At 36.5% G+C, this 22,902-nt stretch overlaps 1 protein-coding gene across 1 annotated transcript in view; it reads left to right on the top strand.

The window, feature by feature from the left end:
* The window catches only part of SRBD1 (S1 RNA binding domain 1), a gene marked incomplete at both ends in the record, with an annotated part of 233,384 nt that overhangs the window by 133,768 nt on the left and 76,714 nt on the right, over window positions 1-22,902 (top strand). The window contains one exon of the mRNA XM_080711612.1: window positions 7,880-7,962. Coding sequence (XP_080567738.1) covers window positions 7,880-7,962 — 83 coding nt within the window. The remainder of the gene's footprint in view (window positions 1-7,879; window positions 7,963-22,902) is intronic.

Here is a 22,902-nt window from a genome sequence, read left to right as displayed (position 1 = left end):
AAATAGTTTAAGACCCCCTTGTATATTTCAGAAATTGCAAAATATGAAACTTGATCCATAATATCAAATTATACATATGCTCTGTCCAGTGTCTGTGTTTAGATACTCATAGTGTGGGTTTTCAAGTAAGGGTAGATTTGAGGGTTTTAGCCATTATTGATTCCTTTATTCAATTCTTATACATTAAATATTTTGATCCCTGTTTTCTTTTTTATAAATTTTTATTGATGCATTGTAGTCATACATCTTAATGGGTTACAAGATGGTAGAAACATACATGAACATATCACTTATTTAGCCCTTCCCCATTTCCTGACCCATTGTCTTCCTCCTCCCTTTTTCTCCTGTTTGGTTTAGTGATTGACTTTGATATGTTCATGAAGGTACATCATATACTTTAGGGAATTTTCCTCTTCCGCCTTCCATCCTCCTCAGGTAGGTCACCTTATTTGCTCATCTATAGTTTCTCTTTCTTCGTCTAGAGTTCCTTCTATGACTGTTTTTCTCCCTAGCTTCTGTATATTAGGGAGAGCATACGATTTTTTTTTACTTTCTGTTACTGACTAATCTCACCTAATATTCTCCAGTTCCACTTATTTTCCCACAAATGACATAATTTTATTATTTTTTATGGCTGAGTAAAATGAAAATAATTTATTGTAGTATAGATTTAAAGGCTAAGATGAATAAATCTTTGCTTTATAAAAACTCAATTATATCTCTGGTAGCACTGTATTTTCAGTCTGTAATTATGTGTTGTTATTAGAGGAAAATATTTCTTCTATAGCTTGCAATACCTGCACTAAATAACTGTGTGTGTGTGTGTGTGTGTGTGTGTGTGTGTGTGTGTGTGTGTATTTTGTTCGGATCAAACCCAGAGACTCACACATGCTAGGCTAGTGCTGTACCACTAGCCTACCTTCTGTAATTTTTTATAAGGTGTCTAGGAAGGCATTGGAATTCCCATCTCTTCTATGAGAGAAATGGGTAGATTGTATGACATTAGCTTAAGCTGTCTTTGCAAGCTGCTTTTGTTACTGTGTTAGACATAATAATGATGGATATAAAAAAGACTTGAATGACCATGCAGTGAACTTGATGTTCATGGTAGATGTTTTTTTCTGATTAGAAAGGTGGACAAATGAGTGACTAGAGAATCTGGAAGTCATAAGGTATGCTTTCCATTATCAGACATTGAACAGGTTAATATAAAATAAGCACAAAATTTCCTTTGATGGCCTTAATTTTTTCATTTAATGAATTGTATTCCATCCAACTATATATGAGTAGGTGACATTGATTAGCCTTCATGTATTTAGCAAAATGGGAGCTGTTCATACCGAAAAACTCAGTGTAACTCACTTACTTGGGGTGGTGTGGGGCAGATGTCTTTAGAAGTATTCATGAGAGTTGTAATAAGCCAAGTATCATGGTACACACCTGTAATCCCAATAATTGGGAGACTGAAACAGGAGGATCACAGGTTAGAGACCAGCCTCAGCAACATGGCGAGATGTGCAGAAACCTGGTGAGACAGTAGGTACCTAAAGCTTCTTTCTGAAAGATCAATAAAGATCAATAGTTTATTCTGGTTTGGGCAGAGAGCCAAAATACCTTTCTTATTCCACACTCCCTCCATTTTTGTAACAGTGTTAAAAGAGGAGGTTAAAATAGGGCTGAGGTGTGGCTCAGAGGTAGAATGCCCCTGGGTTCAGTCTCAGCACTCATAATAATAATTAAAAAATAATAATAAATATCTTTTCTGTAGCTAAATCTGCTTTGTAAATTAAATTAGATGCAAAGTTTTATTAATACTTAAAGTTGATGACAGTGATGATTAAGTAAAATCATGACACAGATAAAGGAATATTTGAAGTTGATTTTCAAGTTTCTTGAATGTGTTTTGTGATGGTCAAGAAAGGGATGTGATTAAAAGTGTGTGTGTGTGTGTGTGTGTGTGTGTGTGTGTGTGTGTGTGTGTGTGTTGCGAGAGAGAGAGAAGTGTTTGGCACACTCTAGAACACTTCTCAATGTACCCTTACAGATCTATTCAATGCCATACAAGTGTATTCACTAGTCCATAGGCTCTGTCTTTGATTCAATTAAGATTTCATTATTTACTCATTGTTATCAAGATCTAGTCTTGCTAAAACATATTTGACATATAATCACATTTATAATAGTGCAGGATTACTAAAAAGTAAAATATCTACTTGTTCTTTAAAGTACAAGTTACCCTATTATGCAGTATTTATAGAATGAACTCATATCTTTTTAAATATAGGAACTATTTAATTGGTTTTTTCCAGATCTATAATCCTTTTAATGTAGTTGTGCAAGTATGCCTGGAAGTTCTTATCGCATAATTAATCCTGAAATTTTTCATTTTCTTTTTTCTTTTTTTTATTGGTGCATTGTATTTATACATCATAATGGGGTAAAAAAACTTGTGTAGGCATAAATGCACACATCACCCAGCCAGCCTCCACCCAGTCCCCACTTCCCTCCCTCCGCATCCCTCCCTCCCATGCTTGGTTTAGTGGTTGACTTCAATATGAATAAGTACATCATGCACTTTAAAGCGTTTCCCTCTCCCCACTTCCAAGCCCCACAGTTAGGTTGCCTTAATTGCTTCTCTATAGGATCTCTTTTTTCACCTGGAGTTCCTCCTATGACCCCATTCACCCTAGCTTTCACATATTAGGGAAAGCATCTAATTCCTTACTTTTTGTGACTGACTAATCTCACTTAGCATAATGTCCTCAAGCTCCATCCATTTCCCTGAAAATACCCCAATTATATATTTTTTATGGCTCAGTAAAATTCCATTGTGTACATATCCCACAGTTTTGTAATCCATCCATCTGTTGATGGACATCTTGGCTGTTTTCACAGTTTGGCTATGGTGAATTGTGCAGCTATGAACATAGATACACATGCATTAGTTTGGTAGTTTGGTTTCCTGTCTTTTGGGTAGATACCCAGAATGGTATTGCTGGATCAAATGGTAGATTTGTTCCCATTCTTCTGAGGATTCTCCATACTGTTTTCCAAAGTGATTGCACTAATTTGCAATCCCACCAACAATGTATTTTGTTTAGCAGTTTTGCATCCAAATTCATCAAAGATATAGGCCTGTAGTTTTCCTTCCTTGAACTGTCTTTATTCAGTTTGGGTATTAGTGTGATGTTGGCTTCACAGAATGTATTTGAGAGAGTCCCATTTTTTTCTATTTCACGAAATAGTTTGAGGAGTATTGGGGTTAGCTCTTCTATAAAGGTTTTATAGAATTCACTTGGGAAACCATCTGGTCCTGGGCTTTTCTTTGATGGTAAGCCCTTTATTGCTGTTTCAATCTCTTTGATTATTATTGATTGGTTTAAGTGTTCTATATCTTCTTGACTCAGCTTAGGAAGGTTGCATTTATCTAGAAAGTTGTCAGTTTCCTCCAGATTTTCCATTTTGTTGGAGTATAGTTTTTCACAGTAGTTTCTGATAATTCTCTGGATTTCTACACTGTCAGTAGTAATATCTCCTTTTTTATCTTCATAATTTGGGTTGATTCTCTTTTTTTTAGTTAGGTTGGCTAGTGGTTTATCAATCTTGTTAATTTTTTCGAGAAACCAGCTTTGGTTTTCTTGATTTTCTGTATTTTTTTAATTCTCTACTTTGTTGATTTCTGCTCTAATTTTAATAATTTCCTGTCTTCTGCTGGCTTTGGGATTAGATTGTTCCTGTTTTTCAAGGGCTTTGAGGTGTGTCCTTAGGTTATTTATTTGATGATTTTCTGTTTTTCTTATGTGAGCACTCAGTGCTATAAATTTTCCTCTTAATACTGCCTTCAAAGTGTCCCAGAGGTTTTGATATGTTGTGTCTTTATTTTCATTTGTTTGTAGAAATTTCTTGATTTCACCTCTTACATCTTCTATGATCCATTCTTCATTCAGAAGTGTGGTGTTCAGGCTCCACATGTTCATGTGGTTTCTTTGGGTCTTTTTATAGTTGATTTCTAATTTCATTCCATTATGGTCTGAGATGACACTGGGAAGTATGTAACCTTTTTTGAATTTGCTAGTGCTCATTTTGTGTCCCAGGATGTGATCAATTTTGGAGAAGGTTCCATGAGCAGCTGAGAAAAATGTGTACTCCGCTGTAGTTGGGTAAAATATTCTATATGTGTCCAACAGTTCCATTTGACTAATGGTGTTCTTTAGTTCTGAGGCATCTTTACTGACCTTTTGTCTAGAAGATCTGTCTAATGGTGTGAGAGGGTGTTGAAGTTTCCCAGTATTATTGTATTGGGATTTATGTGTAATTTAATGTCACAGAGTATTTGTTTGATGAAAGTAGCTGCACCTATGTTTGGGGCATAAATGTTGATTATTATTATTTCCTCTTCTTTAATTGTTCCTTTTACCAGTAAAAAATGACCATCTTTGTCTCTTCTAATTAGCTTGGGCTTGAAGTCTAACTTGTGTGATACCATAGTTGATACTCCTGCTTGCCTTCAAGTTCCATTGGCATGGATTACCTTGCTCCATTCCTTTACCTTGAGTTTGTTTCTATCTTTACTTGTAAGGTGTGTTTCTTGCAAGCAGCAGATAGATGGATTTTGTTTTTGAATCCATTTTGCCACTTTATGTCTTTTTATTGGGGAATTGAGGCCATTTACATTCAGTGTGATTATTGAGAGATAATTTTTAATTCCTAACATGTTAAGATTTTATTTCTGTTTGCAAGACTCTTTGTTCTTTTATGCTTAGTTGTCTGCTGGATGAAAGTTCTTGTTTCTCTGATTCTAGCATGTATTACATATTTCTTCTTTGGAGTTAATCTCTTTGAGTATTTTCTCTAGTGCTGGTTTTGAAGACATAAATTCCTTCAGTTTCTGTTTGTCATGGAAGCTTCTTATTTCTCCATCTAATTTGATAGAAAGTTTTGCTGGGTAGGAAATTTTTGGCTGGAAGTTGTTTTCTTTCAAAGTTTGGAATGTGTTACTCCAGGCCCTTCTGGCTTTCATGACTTGGTTTGGGAAGTCTGGAGTGATTCTAATTGGTTTGCCTCTAAATGTCACTTGGCCTTTTATTTTTGTTGCCTTTAAGATTTTCTCTTTGGCTTCTACATTGGTCATTTTGACTATTTTGTGGCATGGGGAACCTTTTCTCAGATCTTGTCTAAAGGGAGTTCTATTTGTTTCTTGAACCTGTGTATTCACCTCTTGCTCTATGTTTGGAAAATTTTCTGCTATTCTTTCTTTGAAGAGATTGTTGATCTCTTTGGTTTCACCTTCTTATCCCTCCTCTATGTCGAAAATTCTGAGGTTAGCTCTCTTAAGATAGGCCCATATTTCTTCAATGTCCAGTTCCTGTTGATGAATTGTTTTTTCTTTGTTATGAACTATGCGTTCATTCTTGGAGTGATCGTCTTCTCATAGTGAGATTCTATTTTCCATGTGGTCTAATCGATTGTTTTTAGTTTGAATCGATGCCTTTATTTCAATGATTACATCCTTTATTTCTTTCAGACTCTCTAAATTCTTTTCTAAAATCCTGAATTATTTCTATAGTTACATTCCTGATTTGGTCTTCTGGAAATCTGCATTCTTTGTTATCAGTTTCTGTTATTGTGGAGTTTGGGAGTTCAGTGCTCTGTTGTTGTTTCTCTTTCCCATGATTTCAGAAGTTTGTACCTGTTGCTTTTGGTAGATTTCTTTCAGCCTCTAGGTGTCACCTCATATATTCAAGGACAAGTTGTGATCAACAGTGAAAGTTGAGTAAGGAGGGAAGAAAGGGAGTAAATGGAAGAATAGGTTGAGGTCAGATAGGGTCAAATAGTATGAGTATATGAGTTTGTTGAAGTAGTATATACTAGAGATTAGAGATAGTACCATTGTAGTAGAATTGTAGTAACCAATGTATAGTTTCTAGTATTGTGAAATGAATTGGATTCAATACAGGACTAGGGAGAGATAAAAAGAAGGAAAAATGATGGGAGAGAGGATAGAGTAGGTTTGTACAAGGGAAGAAGCTTGGGAGAGGATTTGGTATGAGGGTTAAAAAATAACAAAAACTAACACATCAAAACAAAAATCATAAAAACAAAACAAAAGACCCACAAACCCCTTCCAAAAATAAAAAAGCAAAAAAAATTCAGATATACACACACAAAAAAAGAGTGAAAAAAACCAAACAATCGCACCAATGAATAAATGCGACACTACAAACAAATTCAGCAGTCTCTCTCTATATAGATACCAATTGACATGGTGACGTTTCCTTCTATGAGTCTGGTTCTCTACATCTTTTCAGTCAATGCAGATGGATGATATCAATGGGATTGGAATTAATATTGAATGAAGGTCACCCTTCTCACTGTCCACAGACTTGGTTCCTAGGTCTTTCCGTGCCTTTGTTCGCAGCACATGCCTCTGAAACCAAACTCAATGTAAGGGTCTCAATTCTACACAGCTCGGCCTGGGCTATTCTGACCTCTCCCTGTTCCCCACAATTGGAATGTTTGTAGTGTTCCCGGCAGTCCTGCTTGTTGGGTTTAGAGTTAAGCATAAGATTCCCCCTACACTTTCCTGAGTCAGTCTGGGCTTCTGATATGATCAACAGCAGATCCCACTTCTACCTTCTCTGAGTTCTCCAATTTACCAGAACTTCACTTAATGTGCTCTGAATCTCTGGGGGAAGGTTATCTCCGCTGCCACCGCTCCTTCCCTGAGTTGTATCACAAGGTCTCAGACCAAGGGAGTTTGTCGCAGCTGCACCAGACTCAGAGGTCGCTGGGCTGGGGCTTTCCTTCAGGGAACTGTGATAAGGGTGTAGCAATTTCTGCCACCCCTATTCCTGCATTGCCTTGAACCACAAGAACTCAGATCCAAAGAGTTTATCAAAGCTGAGGCCCTGCGGATGCAATGCTGGGATTTCTCCTGCAGGGGCCGCCATTTCACTTATGATTGTATTGGCGTTCAGCTGGTGCTTTCGCTGGAGTCTTCGTGGGCGTGGTTAACTCACCGGCTTGCCGGCAATATAGCGTCTCTGCCACGGCCTCAGCAGTATGGCTGGCGTATCTCCCTTCTGGTTTTAGCTCCGATCTGAATCCCTGGAGACGGTATGGGCTCAGCCGCTGAAAATTTTAGCTCGTTTTCATGCTGAAAGAACTGCTGAATTACATCCACCTGTACTGCTTCTGGTCGCTTTAGCTCCTTATCCTCCCTGGAGTCTGATTCTGTGAGTCAGTCATGGTGGCCTTGGTGGGGTGGCCCCCACCACGGTGGGCCGCTTTTTTTTTCTGCTTCTCAGATTATTCTAGTCTTCCTTTTTTTTCTGTCTCTTGTATTTATAGCTTTTATTTCTCTATTGAGAATAGTTTCTGACTCTGTAGGGCATTATTTTTGCCGCTATGGAGATCGAGTATCAGCAGTGCTGATAGAAGCTGCTTTATCCAGTTGCCATCTTCCTCCGGATTCCTCCTTTTTTCTTTTGTTAATAAAAATAATCTGGGCGTGATGGCACATGCTTGTAATCTTGGTATTTGGAAGATTGAGACAGGAGAATCACAGGCTAGTCAGCCTCAACAACTTAGTGAGGCCCTCCACAACTTAGTGAACCCCTGTTTCAAGATAAAAAGTAAAATAGGGCTGAGGGTGTGGCTAGGATGTAGAACGCCTCTGGGTTTGAGTCCTAGGACCACACACACACGCACACACACAACTTGAAAATTTAGTTAATTTGTTGCTTTTTGGGAGGGGGCATGTAGTAGGACAGTACTAAGAACTTATATTGTTAAGAACTAACATAACTAATTATCTGAGTGCTACTTTTCATATTAAGTGATACTCCTCTGATTCTGTTTTTTTTTTTTTTTTTAATAGTGTCCATAGCAAGACGGGTACAAGATCCATTAGCTGAGCTAGTGAAAATTGAGCCGAAGCACATTGGAGTTGGAATGTATCAGGTAAAACAACGTGAATCATTGAATTTATGAAATCCATCCATACAAAGAGCAGTACTCAAACTTGGCATAGTAACCTCCAGATTTAAATTCAAAGGTACTGTTTTGTGTGAACGAGTTTGTAGGTTATTCCAAGAGCAATGAGAAAGTGTAATAGAGTTTTAAGCAAGGTATTTACATGATCTAATTTGTATTTTTAAACATTAACTTTGGCACTCTGGGGTGAATGAATTGGAGAGGAAGAGGAGAATCAAAATAGCCAACTAGGAGGTCGTAGAAGTAGCTCAGGTGAGATGGTGCAAAGTCAAATGCTGTAAACGTGAAAAAAAAAAGTTAAGTCTATTTTGTAGGGACTACTTGGCCATAAGCAAGAGAAAAGAAATTGCCAGGAATTTGCTCCAAGAATTCTGGTAATGTGTTTGATGTTTGAGTATAGCAAATTTTATATGTAAAGCCAGTAATTCAGTTTTGAACATGTTGGTTTGAGATGCCTACAAAAATCCAAGTGAAGTTGTCAAATAAGGAGTTGGATCTACAAATATAAGATCAAGAAAAATAGCCACATAAAATTGTACATAATTGCCTGACAAATAATAACAATGAGAAAGTGATCAAGATGTAGGTTGAAGCTGGCTGCAGTAGTGCATATCTGTAATCCTAGTGCTTGGGAGGCTGAGACAGGAGGATCATAGGTTTGAGATCAGACCCTGCAACTTAGCAAGGCCTTCAGCAACTTATCAAGATCCTGTTTCAAATAAAATAGGGCTGAGGTTGTGGCTTGGAGATCAAATGCCCCTGGATTTAATCCCCAGTAACTTCCTACCCAAAAAAAAAAAAAAAAGGTGAACTCATATTTTTTAATTGTGCAACCACCACTTTAATGTGTCCACAACTGCAAATTCCATGAGATGACAGAAAAGTTGTACTGTGTATTTGTACCCACATAAATGCATATTTGTTTAAATGATAATAGCTGGGAAAACATGAAAGGATCTATTCAGGGTGGAATTCTCTTGATTTCCAGAAAGATATTAAGCATGAGAAGCACACTTACAAAGATAAAACTGGGTGGAGCTATAGGTCGAAATATATATATAGGTCATTTGTTAGCACATAGATTTAAACCCAGGTGATGCATTGGGGAAATTTTGGCCATAAATTTATATGTATATTATGATAACTATATATTTTACTATTAATATTTTAGCTTTTTCTTGTTGATTTATACACATGAATATGTTGGTTTGTGTAAAATATTTATGTAAAACTTACAAAACACCTCGACATACCATTTACCATTACAGAAATGTAAATTTCTTTTCTAATCAAACAATGTGCTCTTATTTCAACCTGTGTAAAATTGTAATAAAGTAAAAATCTGTGCAAGTGATAAGGATACAGTGAAATGAACACTCACATCCACTACCAGTAGAAGTAGAAAGTGTAAATTGCTATTCTCATAAATAGTTAATAACTGTCAAAGTGCCCTTTTAAAAAATGCATCATTTTCCTGGAAGTTCATCCTTTAGCTAGTTTTAATGTAGTAATAAGAACTTCTGGTAAGACTTATATACAGACTTGCTCTTTGTACAAATTATAAAATATTGGAAGCAGTACATTAGGAAAATAGTTAAAAGAATTATGGTCCATATATTAGTCAAATGTTATATAACCATTAAAAATCCAGGATTTCAGGGAGGATTTATTAACATGAGAAATTGCTCTTCGTGTAATATTTTAAAATTGCAACAAAGTTGTTGATACAAAATAAAACTAATATGTGTTTTTAAGATACAGATATAATTTTATATTGAAGAAAAAAGTACTTGGCATGTGGCTAATATTTATGTTTGGTTGATGTGATGAGAGGTTTTTATTTTTCTCTTTTTTCACTTTGTTTTTCAAATTTTCTATAGTGAATATGTATTAGGAAAAACTTATTTTAATATAACTGTATATTTATTTCCATGTCCTACCCCATGGACTACTTAATTATAAGTCTTGATACAATAAATCTGTACTATAACTATAATAGGATTGACTTTCTCTTGACTTCCTTGTGCTTTTAGTATAAATTTAATACTTAACATTCATCATGCTTTAAGATATGAGTAGCTGGACAAACATTCTTGATATAAAAAATGAACACTGTTCAGAGAAAGAATGTTAAATAGTTAGACAAAATAATAAAAACTGTAATATTATTTTAATAGAAACTAAAATTCTTTTGGTTTAATAACAGCTAAAATGCTAAAGGCAGCATTTTAGTTCTTGTCTTAGAAAATGGAGAGAGCTGATTGTAAAAACATATGCCTGTCATTATTTCTGGAGAGAGGCAGCCAGTGTGGTCAGATGACAGCATATCCCTAACTGACCCCTAAAGACTTTGCTGGAAAGTGGCTTGGTGTTACTCCCAAGAAAACACTCCCGGGTGAGAGTGGGATGAAGCAGAGTTGGCTGTGTAAGTTCTGTGGCGCATGGGGAATGGTGGTTTAGCTTGGCCTTGTCATCCCCTGAAAGCACGACTTAAATAAGTTGAATTTACTTCTTGCTTATTTCTTCTTTAGACGCTGTTCTCGATACTTTCATGCTCATTAACACCACCATTTTGCAATGAGCGTGTGCAGTTGAATAGGAAAGACTTTCAGAACAGCCTTGTTTCTCCTTCTGTGCTTCTCTGTTAGATCATTCAGTGATGTTAGAAAATGAAATGTTTGTCTAAAGTAAGTTTTTGAAACCCATAGTGGATTCTGTATCCAGGCCATCTTTATTCCTCATTGTGGATAATGAGTAGTCCCTGTAAAAGGAAACTCATCTTCCCAAATGAAATTTTTTTGTGATAGAATCTCAAAAGTAGGAATGTGCATTTCATTTTGCCACTCTTTTGTGGGGCTAATTCTGTGTAAAAACAAAAAATATAAATAAAACTCTTCAGGTCTGTTATGTGTTTTTTCTCAAATCTTTTTTTTTAATTTTTTTTTATTGGTGCACTGTGTTCATACATCATATTGGGATTAAAAAAAAACTTTTGTAGACATACATGCACACATCACCCAGTTAGCCCCTACCTGATCCCCACCCCATTCCCTCCCCATCCCTCCTTCCCATGCTTGGCTTAGTGGTTGACATCTAGTATTATAGTAATTTATCCAATATTAACAACGATAATCTCACATAACAGTTTCATTTGTCTGATACCAAGCTTTTGATGACTTAAAGATAACATTTCAATATTTTTTTTTTGCTTTCTTTCTTACCAGAGAATATTTTTTTCTTTTTTTCTTTTTAGGTGAAACTATCATACATTTATTTATTTATTTTTCAGAAAAAATCTATCCTAATATGAAATATGGACTCTAGATATCCAAAACAATCTCAAAAAAGAACAAAGCTAGAAGATGTATATTTTCTGATTTCAAACCTTATAAAGCTACAATAATTGAAACAGTGTAGTACTGTTATAAAGGCAGATATATAAACCATTGGAGTTAAATAAAAGCCTAGAGATAAATTCTTCCATATATTGTCAAGTTATTTTTGACAAGGTTTCCATGAACATTTGGTGGAGGAAATAATAATCTTTTAACTAAATATTGTTGAAAAATAATAATAACATGAAAAAGAATAAAATTGGACCTTTACCTAACACCATATAAAAATATTAACTCAAAATAGATAAGAGACCTAAATATAAATCTTAAGACTATAAACTTTTAGAAGAAAATCTGGGTCATTAAATCTCACAACATTGAAATTGGCAGTGATTTCTTGGATATGATATCAATGGCACAGGCAACAAAAGGGTATACAAATTCCCTAAAAAATAAAAAAAGAAATATTGTATATCCAAAGACAGTGTAAACAGAGTTAAAAATGACTGATAGAATGGGATAAAAAATTTCCAAATGCTATATCTGAAGGTATATTACTATTCCAACTAGAAATCCTAAAAATTAGCAACAATAAAAGCAAATAATACGATTTAGAAATAGGTAAAAGACTAACATAAATAATGAATCTCCACGGATAACCAATCTTAGTTGTCTGTTGGATGGAGAATCTTGTTTCTCTGGTTCTGGTGTGTGTTACCTATTTCTTCTTTGTAGTTAATCTCTTTGAGTATTTTCTCTAGTGCTGGCTTTGAAGACATAAATTCCTTCAGTTTCTGTTTGTCGTGGAAGCTTCTTATTTCTCCATCTAATTTGATAGAAAGTTTTGCTGGGTAGGAAACTTTTGGCTGGAAGTTGTTTTCTTTCAGAGTTTGGAATATGTTACTCCAAGCCCTTCTGGCTCATGATTTGGTTTGGGAAGTCTGGAGTGATTCTAATTGGTTTGCCTCTGAATGTCACTTGGCCTTTTGCTTTTGTTGCCTTTAAGATTCTCTGCTTGGCTTTCACATTGGTCATTTTGACAATTATGTGGCATGGGGATCCTGTCTAAAGGGAGTTCTATAAGTTTCCTGAACCTGTGTATCAACCTCTTGCTCTGTTTGGATAGTTTTCAGCTATTACTTCCTTGAAGAGATTGTTGATCCCTTTGGTTTCACCTTCTTTTCCCTCCTCTATTCCAATTATTCTTAGGTTAGCTCTGTTAAAATGAGCCCATATTTCTTCAATGTGAGATTCCTGCTGTTGGATTTTTTTTTCTAAATTAGAAACTATGCGTTCGTTTTTGTAGTGATCATCTTCTAGAAGTGAGATTTTGTTCTCCATGTGGTCGAATCGGTTGTTTGTACTTTGATTGAGGCCTTTACTTCATTGATTACATCCTTTATCTCTTTTTGGGTCTCTGAATTTTTTTCAAATTATTTCTACAGTTATTTTCCTGATTTGATCTTCTAGAAATCTCTGAATTTCTGTTTTATCAGGTTCTGTTGTTGTGGGGTTGTGGGCATTCATTGCTCCAGTATTATTCCTCTTTCCCATGATTTCAGAAGTTTGTGCCTTCTCTGGGTTCTTCCCTGGGTCACTACGACTTCACTTAAGGTGCTCTTGATCTCGAGTCTGTGGTATCTCAGTCCCCACTACTCCTTTACTGGGTTGTATCGCAAAGTCTCAGATCCAGGGAGTCAATCGAGGCTGCTTTAGACCATGGGGGGTGCCAGTTTGGGCATTCTCCTGTTGGGAGTTGTGACTATGGTGTGATATCTCTGCCACCGCCACTTCCCCACTGGGTGAAGTCCCTGGGAGTGCAGTACTGGGATTTCTCCTCTAGGGGCCGCAGTTTGAATCACTGTTGTTGAGTGCGCTGATGGAGCAGCTGTAGTGGACTCGGTGAATTCGCTGCTGCTTCCGCTAGTGGCAATATGGTGCCACTGCCACTCCCTCGACCTTGAGGCTGGCGTATTTCTTCTCTGTTTTTGAGCTCCGCTCTGAGTCCCTGCAGGGTGTGCTGAACCCAGCCCCTGGGAGCTTTAGACACTCCCTGCGCCAAAAAATCTGCCGAATTCCACCCAGCTGATCCACAGCTACTCACCTCAGCTCGCTGTCCGCCGCTCCTCTCTGGAGCCTGGTGGGCTGTTGAGTGCGTTGGTCTGGTGCTGTCCGGTGAGCTTGCTGCTGCCGTTGGCAGTATGGCGCTACTGCCGCGTCCTCAGCCATGAGGCCAGCGTATCTCCTCTGTGGCTCTGAGCTCCATTCTGAGTCCCCCTCCTCTCTTGTGCCTGGTGCTGCAAGGAAAGATGGTGCCTGCTCTGTGCCGCCCCGCGGCTCGGGCCGCAGCACTTCGGTCTGGTTTCTTTCTGGAGTCTCGTTTTTCCAGCCCTCTTTTTCTTTGTCTCTTGTATTTACATTCTTTGTTTCTCTGCTGATGGCGTTTTCTGGGTATGAAAGGTGCTGATTTTGTGGTAATAGAAGTTGGTTGTTAGCGGGGCTCGTAAGCCCTGCTTTTCTCAGTCGCCTTCTTTCCAGAAGTTGTCCTTCTCAAATCTTTTAAAACACCTAAACTCCTGAATTATTTGTCACTGTTAAGTGGGTTGCAGAAAAGAGTCTGCCCTATAGGCAATCATATTTAGATGACTTTTACTTTGATTTCCCCATCTACACTAAAGTGATATTTTGAAATAGAAAAAAAAAAATGGGTGAAAGAGAGGAAACTTTTTTAACGGAGGCAGTATTCATAAACATAGGTGAATTCCCTGCCAAAATGGTTTTGCAATTTTGTCCCTTGACTCTAAGACTCTAGATAAGAAGTGTTCCAAATTTCTGCCTTATAGAATGTTATTAATGGAATTCAAACTTATCCTTGAATTTAGATGTTTCATTCATTTGTGACTATGCAGAGATCTGAATGTAAACAAATAGTTGACTTAGACAGTATAAACCAAATTCATGTATCAGAATTTGTTAATTTTTCCTTAAATTTCAAGTTCTAAAATTTCTTGTCTGGATAGTTTTTTTCTTTAGGATGAATTATGATTCCTACATTGAAATATTACCTTTTGTTTTCTCAGGTTCTTTTTTTCTTTTGCGGGGGGTGTGTCATACTGGAGATTGAACCCAGAGACATTCTACCTTCAAGCTATGCCCTCTGCCTATTTTTTATTCTTTATTTTGAAACAGGGTCTCACTAAGTTGTGGAGGACCTCACTAAGTAAGTAGCTAAGGCTGGCCCTGAACCTGAGATCCTCCTGTTTCAGCCTCCCAAAGACTGGGATTACAAGCGTGTGCCACCACACAAGGCCTCAGGTTCTTAAAAATCACCAACGGGCATGGTGGCACACGCTTGTAATCACAGCATTTGGGAGGCTGAGACAGGAGGATCATGGTTCACGGACAGCCTCAGCCACTTAATAAGGCCCACTGCAACTTAGTGAGACCCTGTTTCAAAATAAAAAATAAATTAAAAAAAATAGAGCAGGCGGTATAGCTCAGAGGTCAAATGCCCCTGGGTTTCACCCCAAGACCCACAAGAAAAAAAATTAACAACAGTATAATAGTCCACGTATATACACATATATGCTAACATAGTACCACTACTTACCTTTAAAAGAAATATGAAATATCAATATTATAAATAAACTCTTAACAATAATGCCTTCAATTATTAATAGTGACATTCTTAATTTCATTTTTGTTTGCTTACTCTGTATGTCATTGACCTTGACAGTGAAACTAGATTCATGTCAGTTGCTACTCAGTTTCACCTTCTAGTTTTTATATATCAGCACAAAAATTACTATCATGATTTATAAAACTTCAAGATAGTTTTAAGGTTTAAAACTAATACTTAACAGAATCACTGAAAAATTACACAACATTAAAAGTATCGTATAGCTATCTCTGAATCAGAAAATAATATATAGTATACTATTACATGTATGTATATATGCATACATCTATGTATCCATAATAACATGTATATATGGCTATATATGTGCATATTTCATACATTATTTTCTGATTATATATGTATATATGTGCATATATATGATATATATGCATATGTGTATGCACACACTCTATAGACAGGGAGAAAGTATTTGTAGCGCATAACCTATAAATGATTGAGAGAAGGGGATGGAGGGTGGAAGGGAGGGAAAGAGAGAGAGAGAGAGGGAGAGAGAGAGAAATAATTTAACAGAAAAATAGGCAAAGTCAACTTATGGGAGATGTAAAAGACCAATAAAGATATGGAAAATATTATCACTAGCACTAGTAGCAAGCCAAAGCTGTGATGAGAAACCTTTCATATCATCAGAAGTTAGTCTGACAGCTCAGATGTTAGCAAGCAAGGGCAACACTGATAGTCCTGTACATTGAGGACCAATTGGTGACTGAGCAATTAGAAATTCGCAACATGAGAGATGGAGATTTCCTTCAACCCAGCAATTGTGTTGCTAGTAATGCAAAGCCTAGAAAATTCTCTCACATGGGCACAAGGAAGCATGTATAAGGAGTGAAGCGCTGTTTATGGTAGTGAAAAGTTTGAAAAATATGCCCATTAGCTGGAATTTGGAAAAATAAATCTGTACACTTGGAGTTTGTAATATTATATACCAGTGAAAATGGCCCAGTTAGAGCTACCTATATTAATATAAATAAATCTTGTAGAATAGAATGTTAAGAGAGAAAGCAAGTTGTGGAATATTTGTAGCATTATATAATTGATGTAAGATTTAATATAAAAATAATATTTATGAATACATGCATATATATGTTAAGACCACAGGCATTTGGTTACTTTTGATGGAGTGTAGAATGAGAAAAGAATGGGCCCTGGGAGAGGTACACCAGGAGCTTCAATTATATTAGTAATCTTTTATTTCTTAAGCTGAGTGATGGGTACATTGTGTCTCTTATACTGTATTTTATGCTACAAATTTTGTTCAATGTTTAGTAATTTTTTTAAAGATGAAGGAAAGTGGTAAAATGATAAAAGTGCTATTATTCAGCAGCTTTGTTTTTAGTTGGCTTTAAGTTCTTATGCATTTTTGTGTGTATTATAATGAGGAGTTATATAATCAGAAAAATGTTTTATTTTTTGGTGAGCATTTAAAACTACATTTAATATTATAGGCTATATTTGTCTTCATAGTATTCTTACAGATTTCTTTGTTTAAGACCCTAATTGTGCACCAAGTAAAATATACTTGAATGTCAAGTTTTGATACTATCTTAGAAATTTTTCATTTCACAATATGAATTTTTCTTCTATGAATTTTATGTTTGAATATAATTGTTTTGCTCCCATTGTAATTTTATTTATTTACTTATTTATTGTGGAACTGGGGGTTGAACCCAGGGGCATTCTATCCCCAAACTACACTTCTAGTACTATTTTTTATTCTTTATTTTGAAGCAGTGTCTCCCTAATTTATGGAGGGCCTCACCAAGTAGCTAAGGCTGGCTGTGAACCTGTGATCCTTCTTTCTCAGCCTCCTAAATACTGGGATTACAAGCATGTGCCACCATGTCTGGCTATCAGTTTAGACAGACATGGCCCAGGACAGAGAAGAGAGATGGTCCTGTAGTAATGTGTTATAGTCATAGTACTGTCCCTTAACATTTGCTGTATACTGTTTTCACCACTCACTTTCTCCTTTAGTTCTATATTATCTAACTTTAAAACACTAAGATTAAACAGAGAAGCTATTAAAAATACCTAGCTTTGACTATATCTCCAGAGATTTTGATTTAATTGGCCTTGGGAAGGGATGGCGCCTCACATACCAGCACTGGACGTCCACAGATAATTCTGATACACAGTCAGGGCTAAGAACCATTGGCTTTCAAAATATGATTCCCAGACCAGCCAGATCAGTATCATCTGGATTTGTAGGAAATGCAAATTCTTACACCCTTTCTTCAAACGTATAGGATAAGAAATTCAGGGGATAGGCCTCTCTAATTTGTGTTTTGTTGTTGGCTTAGGCTTGAAAACTACTGATATCTAATGTTTCAAATTTGAATGTGCATAAAACCCCTCGGGGATCTCGTTAAAATGCAGGTTCTGATTTGGTTGATGGGAGGTGAGCAGTAAGAGTCTTGTTTCTAGTAATCTCCCAGGTTGTACCAGCACTACTGGTCGGTTTTGAGTAGCCATAAACTCCACCTGATCAGAGCCTCTTGGGCTTCACCAGGCCTACTGAATCAAAATCTGATTTTAGCAAGATGTCCAGGTATCTTGAATGCACATTATAGTGTATATAATATGTGGGGGAATTCAGGACATATTAGTATGGAAGAGTGAGAACTTGAAGAAGCCGAAATTAAAACTGTAAAATAAAATGCTATAAGGATAAAGTAGGATAAGGACCAAAAATGTCTTTTATATTTTGTTAAAAGGTGGAGTGGTGAGGAAAGTTTGATCAATAGGAATTAGGTTCAGTTAGGAGTAAGAAGTTCTGGTGTACTATTTGTTGCTCTGTGAGATGACTAGATAATAGTTATATACCTTAAATTTCAGAAAGCTAGAAAAAAGGATTTTGAATGTGTTCACCATAAAGAATTGATAAATGAAGCCAAACATAGTGCTACATACCTGTAATACCAGTACTTGGGAGGCTAAGACAGGAGGATACAAGGCTCGAGACCAACCTCAGCAAATTAGGAAGGCCCTTCACAACTTAGTGAGACCCTGTTTCAAAATAAAAAATAAAATAAGGCTGTTATGTAGCTCAGAGGTAGAATGCTTCTGGGTTTAATTCTCAGTACCACAAAAAGGAAGAGAGGGAGGTTGAGGAGATAGATACGTAGCTATGTTTAATCTAATATACACATTGTACATTGTGAATATATACTGAAACATCACACTATATCCTATTAAATGTGCAATTTAATATTTCTGTGTGTTGACAAATACATTTTTAAAAATTACTAAATTAGCCGGGGGTGCTGGTGCACGCTTGTAATCCCTGCTCTTGGGAGGTGAAGACAAGAGGATCACGCAGGTTCGAATCCAGCCACGCTGGCTTAAGAGACCCTGTTTCCAAATTTAAAAAGTATAAAAATAGGTCTGGGAGTGTAGCCCGGAGGTAGAAGGGTTTCCAGGAACCCCAGTACCACCACCAAAAAATAAAATAAAATTAATAATAATAATAATAATAATAATAATAATAATTTTAAAAAATTAGCCGCATGGTAGCACTCTTGTAATCCCAGCATTCAGGAGGCTGAGACAGGAGGATCTTGGTTTGCAGCAAGCCTCAGCTACTTAGTGAGGTCCTTCGCAACTTTGAGACCTTGTTTCAAAGTAAAGACTAAAGCAAATAGGGCTGGGGAATGTATCTCGGAGGTAGAATGCCCCCGGTTTCATCCTTAGTATGGAGGGGGAAAGAAAAAAAACCCTAGGTTAATATAAAAAAGTCAGTGGTAACTAACAAGAGTAATTTCATTCAATTGGTATAGGGAGAAATCAAATAAAAGTAGTGAAGGACTAAATGAAAAGAGTATTCAAGAGGTAAGCATACACAAATCTTTAAAGGTCAGGATTTGAGTGTGTTTAAGTATGGACTGGGGAAGGAGAAGTTGAAGGTGCTGGAGAAGGAAGAAGTTGAGAAGATAGCATCTACAGGTGGCCTGGCAAAGTAACTAAGGAAGGAAGTGGACATGAAGAATTCAGGAGAGAAATGCTCCTGGGGCATGGCTAAGAAGAGATGCAAGATAGCAGAAACATGAGGGCTTGATCCATATTAGTTTTTTTTTTTCTTTGTGAAGTAGAAATCTCTTATATACATAACCCCCACAAAAGAACAGCCAGCATTTACATTTCTGAAACTGCAGTCTTCATTTGTTTGCCTTCTCATTTGATGCAGTGATAATTCTTATACGATGACAGAGTGTTTCCACCTGTCTTTGCCCATGTGGATAGCAGTTGCTGAAAGAACAGTAGGTTATCAGTATAATTGATTATTTATTAAAAGTTTAAACTATTATGAATTCACTATATAGTTTTGTAGCCTCTCACTTTAACATTTTTTGGGGTAAATTTGAACTGTTATTGATATTTTCTAAATGAAATTCCTTTCAGGAAAATATCATGAAATTCCTTTTGTTTTCCTTCAATTTTACAATTTGATCCTTAAAAGGTTTTTTTTTTTGTTTTGTTTTGTTTTGTTTGTTTGTTTTTTTTGGTCTACCTCCGTGCTATACTCCCAGACCTTTTTTATATTTTATTTGGAAACAGGGTCTCACTAAGTTGCTGGAGGCCTCACTGAGTAGCTGAGGCGCGGGGATTACAAGCATGTGCCACCACGCCCGGCAATCCTTAAAAGTGATCATTTGTTCAGTGTTTCAGCTGGACAGGGGCCATTATTGAATCTTGCTATTTGAATGTTTGAATCATTTTTCCTCAGAATTTGGGGTGTGTGTGTGTGTGTGTGTGTGTGTGTGTGTGTGATTTTCTTTATAACACAGAACATTGGCACTAATTCATTTAACAGTTCCAATAAATGCTTAAAGATGATAGTGAAATTTCTTTACTATTCATAAATAGCCTTTTTTCTTATGTTAATAATTTATATTTGAAGCCGGATGTGATGGTGCATGCTTGTAATCCCAGCATTTGAGAGGATGAGTCAGAAGGATCACAGTTCGAGGATAGCCTCAGCTACTATTTAGTGAGTTCCAGGACAGCCTCGAACTGGTTTGATTCTGGTATTCAGCTACTACTTAGTAAGGCCCTTTGCAAGGCAGTGAGACCCTGTTTCAAAATAATGAATTAAAAAAAATAGGGCTGGGGGTGTAGTTCAGAGATGGAGTACCCCTGGGTTCCATCTCCAGTACTGCAAAAAACAAAAACAAATTTATATTTGACATATACTTCTTTAGAGCCTTCATATTAAGATCGCTGTTACCTGGAAATATTAATTTCCAGTTTTGTGCCTCAGTGCCTTTTCCCAGTGTAGATGTTAAGCCCTTGAGTTGAGTTTATAGTGAGTGGCTGGTGTTGTAAAACGCTTTGTTATATATTCAAAATGCAGTTTGCCTCAAAGCTGAGGTAGAGACCAGAATGCCGATTCCTTGTGATGCAGTGCTTTGTGTAGTCCAGTGAGTGAAGGTCACACACCTTCACAGCTCTTTACTAACTGACCCTTTAAGAAAATTATTCTATCTTTATTAAACCAGTCATTTAGCCAGTGATCTGAGAACATGAAATATATTTTCAGAAGACGCATTAGAACATTGTTTTCTTGTAGTAAACTTTAGTTAAAGTCAAGAGTTGAAAAGTAAAAAGTGTGTGGGAATTTTCTCCGCTGTAGTTAGCAAGTAAGAAATGTAATGAGGTAAGAGAGAGCTGTCTAGCTCACCTTCCATCGTTTTAGTTCTCCTTTGTCTTGGGTCTCTCTGTGGAAGCACCTGCACTGAAAGGCACTTAAGAATTTAGGGGCAGAGAGCACTAAATCGACATGTAGTTGAAATGAGAATGACTGAAGAAGGTGAGGAAGAACTGCTAACACATCTCTTTTTCTTTTTTCTTCTCTGCAATACATTTTCTGTTCTCAATAGGAGTTATTCTTGTCAGGACAGTTCAGAGGGAGCACTTAGAGAGGAATACTCTTTGGTGGTGTGTGCATGTATGTCTCTACCATCTTGTATCCCATTAAGATATATGACTACAATGCATGAAAAAAATTAAAAATATAAATTGGCCAATCAATATTTCTAAAGACATATGGCTAATAGAGTAGAATACTTCTATCAAAGAAATAACCTAGTTGCAATGAAATTCGTTGGAATAGCATTTTTCCCTTAAAAATGAAGTTACCTGTTAAATGCAAGTTTATCGAAATTCCTAATAATTTTATATTTTTTTGATCAGATCCCTAAGGATATTTTTTATATTTGTCATGTATGCACAGATAGTCTGTACACTTAACAATAGTGTTAGAAAATTACCTAAAATGGTTTGATTCTGGTATTGATAAGGACATTATTTTCTGATTTGCTAAGCCTTTGAATATAATTGTGTATGAAAAACTGGGTGGTGTACCAAAAGTAAATCTTGAGTGTCATTTTTAGCTTTGCTTAGTTCAAAAAGCTATTTGTGTGTTACAAGAAAAAATGCTTGAACAATCCAGGTATTCTAAGATTGAACTTGGTAATTATAACAACTGAAAAAAGAAATGTGTAAATATGAGGAGGCAACTTGTGAGCATTTAATTTGTATTTCTACTATCTAATATTATTCAGAAATGTTAGTACATTCATTCTTTTATGTATGTGTATGTGTGTATGGGTGTTAACCATGGACTTAAGAATGGCACAGGCAAATTTAAGATTATATTGCCTTTTACATTCAAGGGAGAAGGCACCATTATTATCATAGTGACACCATGCATAAATGCTGATGGGAGGTGTTCAGTGTTTAGGTGAACAATGAACCTGCCCTTGCCGAGTGATTATAATATGATGCAGAAACAGGAAAAGTGGCCTCACTGAATTATGGCACGAGTTCACTCATGGCACATTATTCCACCAAACCACCTCACACTGTAGACAGTTGTAAAGCAGTGTCATTCTTTCAAGTAATCATGGAGTGGAATTCTAAGGGGGACATTTAATTTGGAGGACAAATTACATTTACAAGAGTTTCACCTCTACATCAGATTATTTCAATAATTACCATTACTATGTAAGGAAAAGTTCATTTGCCTGGATTTGTATAGATTGTTCCTCAGTCCACAGAATGAAATACATGTGATGCTTATCATTTTGAACAACTAACTTTAGAAAATATCTTCATTTTGGGTGAAACTAGGCTAGTTACCTGCCTTCTTATTAACTCTGGTGTGTGTTTTCTTTAATAGTCCAAATGAGGTACCTGAGCTGTTTAACATACATTATTAGTTAAAAGGTATATGCACTTTTTGAATACACACACACACACACACACACACACACACACACACAAGATTTTTGTTTCCTTTTTTGTTTGGCATAAATGGGACCAGAAGGTATGAGTACAGTTAGGTTTTGTTGAGGGGGGTTGCAAAGACTTTTTGAGGCATGATGTGCAAGTGAGTGTTTTTAAATCTCAGAGGTGTGATTATGTCATAACAGCCATAACCTCTGGGCTTTCTTTATTACTTTTATTAAAACAAATCTGTATGGGGGTGCTATGTATATTTTGGTGATGAAGGAAATGAGGTGGTTAATTTATTATGTGAACAGCACTTTCAACTAACCGCAGCGCAATTCACTGGAAGGGCAGTGGAAAAGCCTAGCTCTGTAGACATGACTGCTTTTTGATTTGTGGACCTTAACTCTCAACAGCAGAGCATGAACTTTGTCTACAGAATGACTCCCCTTTTTTTCCCCCTAAAGCATTCTTGTTCAATTTTAAACTAGAAATTTCTTCCTTCCTTCTATTGTGGGCAGTTAATAAATATGAGTGATGTGAATGGTGCTTGCCAGTGAGTTCAGGAGAAAAAGGGTGCGGAGAACCCATGTGTTAGGGCACTAGAGAAGTGATAGCATCCTTAGAGTTTAAGCATCCAAGCCC

This window comes from Muscardinus avellanarius (genome assembly GCF_963383645.1).
Source record: "Muscardinus avellanarius genome assembly, chromosome: 15".
Classification (NCBI taxonomy): Eukaryota; Metazoa; Chordata; class Mammalia; order Rodentia; family Gliridae; genus Muscardinus; species Muscardinus avellanarius.
This window is presented reverse-complemented; position numbering and strand designations above follow the sequence as displayed.